Here is a 911-nt window from a genome sequence, read left to right as displayed (position 1 = left end):
CATGGGATCATTCCTGGTGTTGGAAACACACGTGTGGGTAAAGACAGTACTGTACTTGTTGGCTTTATAACGTGTAATAATGGGTTTTACTGCTGAGAATGTGAAATTTACTGCTGTGCCAAGCTGAAAGTTTTGAAAATGTGTCCTAGTGATTGTATTTATATATATATATATATATACTGTTCTGAGAATTAAGGTACACTGATTGTTGTCTGTTGGGAAGAAATAAAACATTAAACCCAGAGTGCACAAATCTGAAGCTGTACAGGTTGACCATGCTGTATCACTGTGTCTCTCAGACTTAAATGAGTGTGTGGAGAATCCAGAGATCTGTGTGAACGGCCACTGCATCGACATGGATGGCTCCTTCCGCTGCGAGTGTCCCACGGGCTACATGCTCAACTACACAGGAACACGATGTGATGGTAAGAGAACACTGTAACTTTCAACAAAACATACTTTAAAAGTACTTTTGTTTGCACCTTCGAATATATTGCATTTAAAATATTAACTGTGTGCCAGTGTAGTTAAAAACAAGGATTATTTATGAACATTTTTGTTCACCCAAAAATAAAAATCCTTTCATAATTTACTCACCCTCATGTCAGTCCACACCCATATGGCTTTTCTTCTTCTTCAGAATACAAGACAATATTTTGTAGAATGTTGGCCACAACCACTACAGACATTGAGGGGGAAATCAGCATCTCCCACTGAAAATGAATAACTTCAGGTCACTTTGACTGTAAATAACTGAGATTATGCAGATCTCTTCTTCACTGATATTAGCTTGACATTTTGCTCATCCAGGGGCCATGGTTCTCCCCTTGTTGGTGTGGGTTTCCTCTGGGTATTCTGGTTTGCCCCAAATGCAGATCAGGTGAATTAGACATGGATTGAATGGACAGAAT

General features: G+C 39.2%; 1 protein-coding gene across 1 annotated transcript in view; it reads left to right on the top strand.

Moving 5' to 3' along the window:
- Positions 1–911, top strand: part of LOC107567994 (fibrillin-2-like) — a 96,079-nt gene that overhangs the window by 87,922 nt on the left and 7,246 nt on the right. The window contains 2 exon segments of the mRNA XM_016253828.1: positions 2–37; positions 300–425. Of these exon segments, the coding sequence (XP_016109314.1) occupies positions 2–37; positions 300–425 (162 nt within the window).

Source organism: Sinocyclocheilus grahami, unplaced genomic scaffold (genome assembly GCF_001515645.1).
Source record: "Sinocyclocheilus grahami isolate Dianchi unplaced genomic scaffold, SAMN03320097.WGS_v1.1 scaffold1205.1, whole genome shotgun sequence".
Lineage (NCBI taxonomy): Eukaryota > Metazoa > Chordata > Actinopteri > Cypriniformes > Cyprinidae > Sinocyclocheilus > Sinocyclocheilus grahami.
The sequence above is the reverse complement of the archived record's forward strand: the minus strand, read 5'-3'. Positions and strand labels throughout refer to the sequence as shown.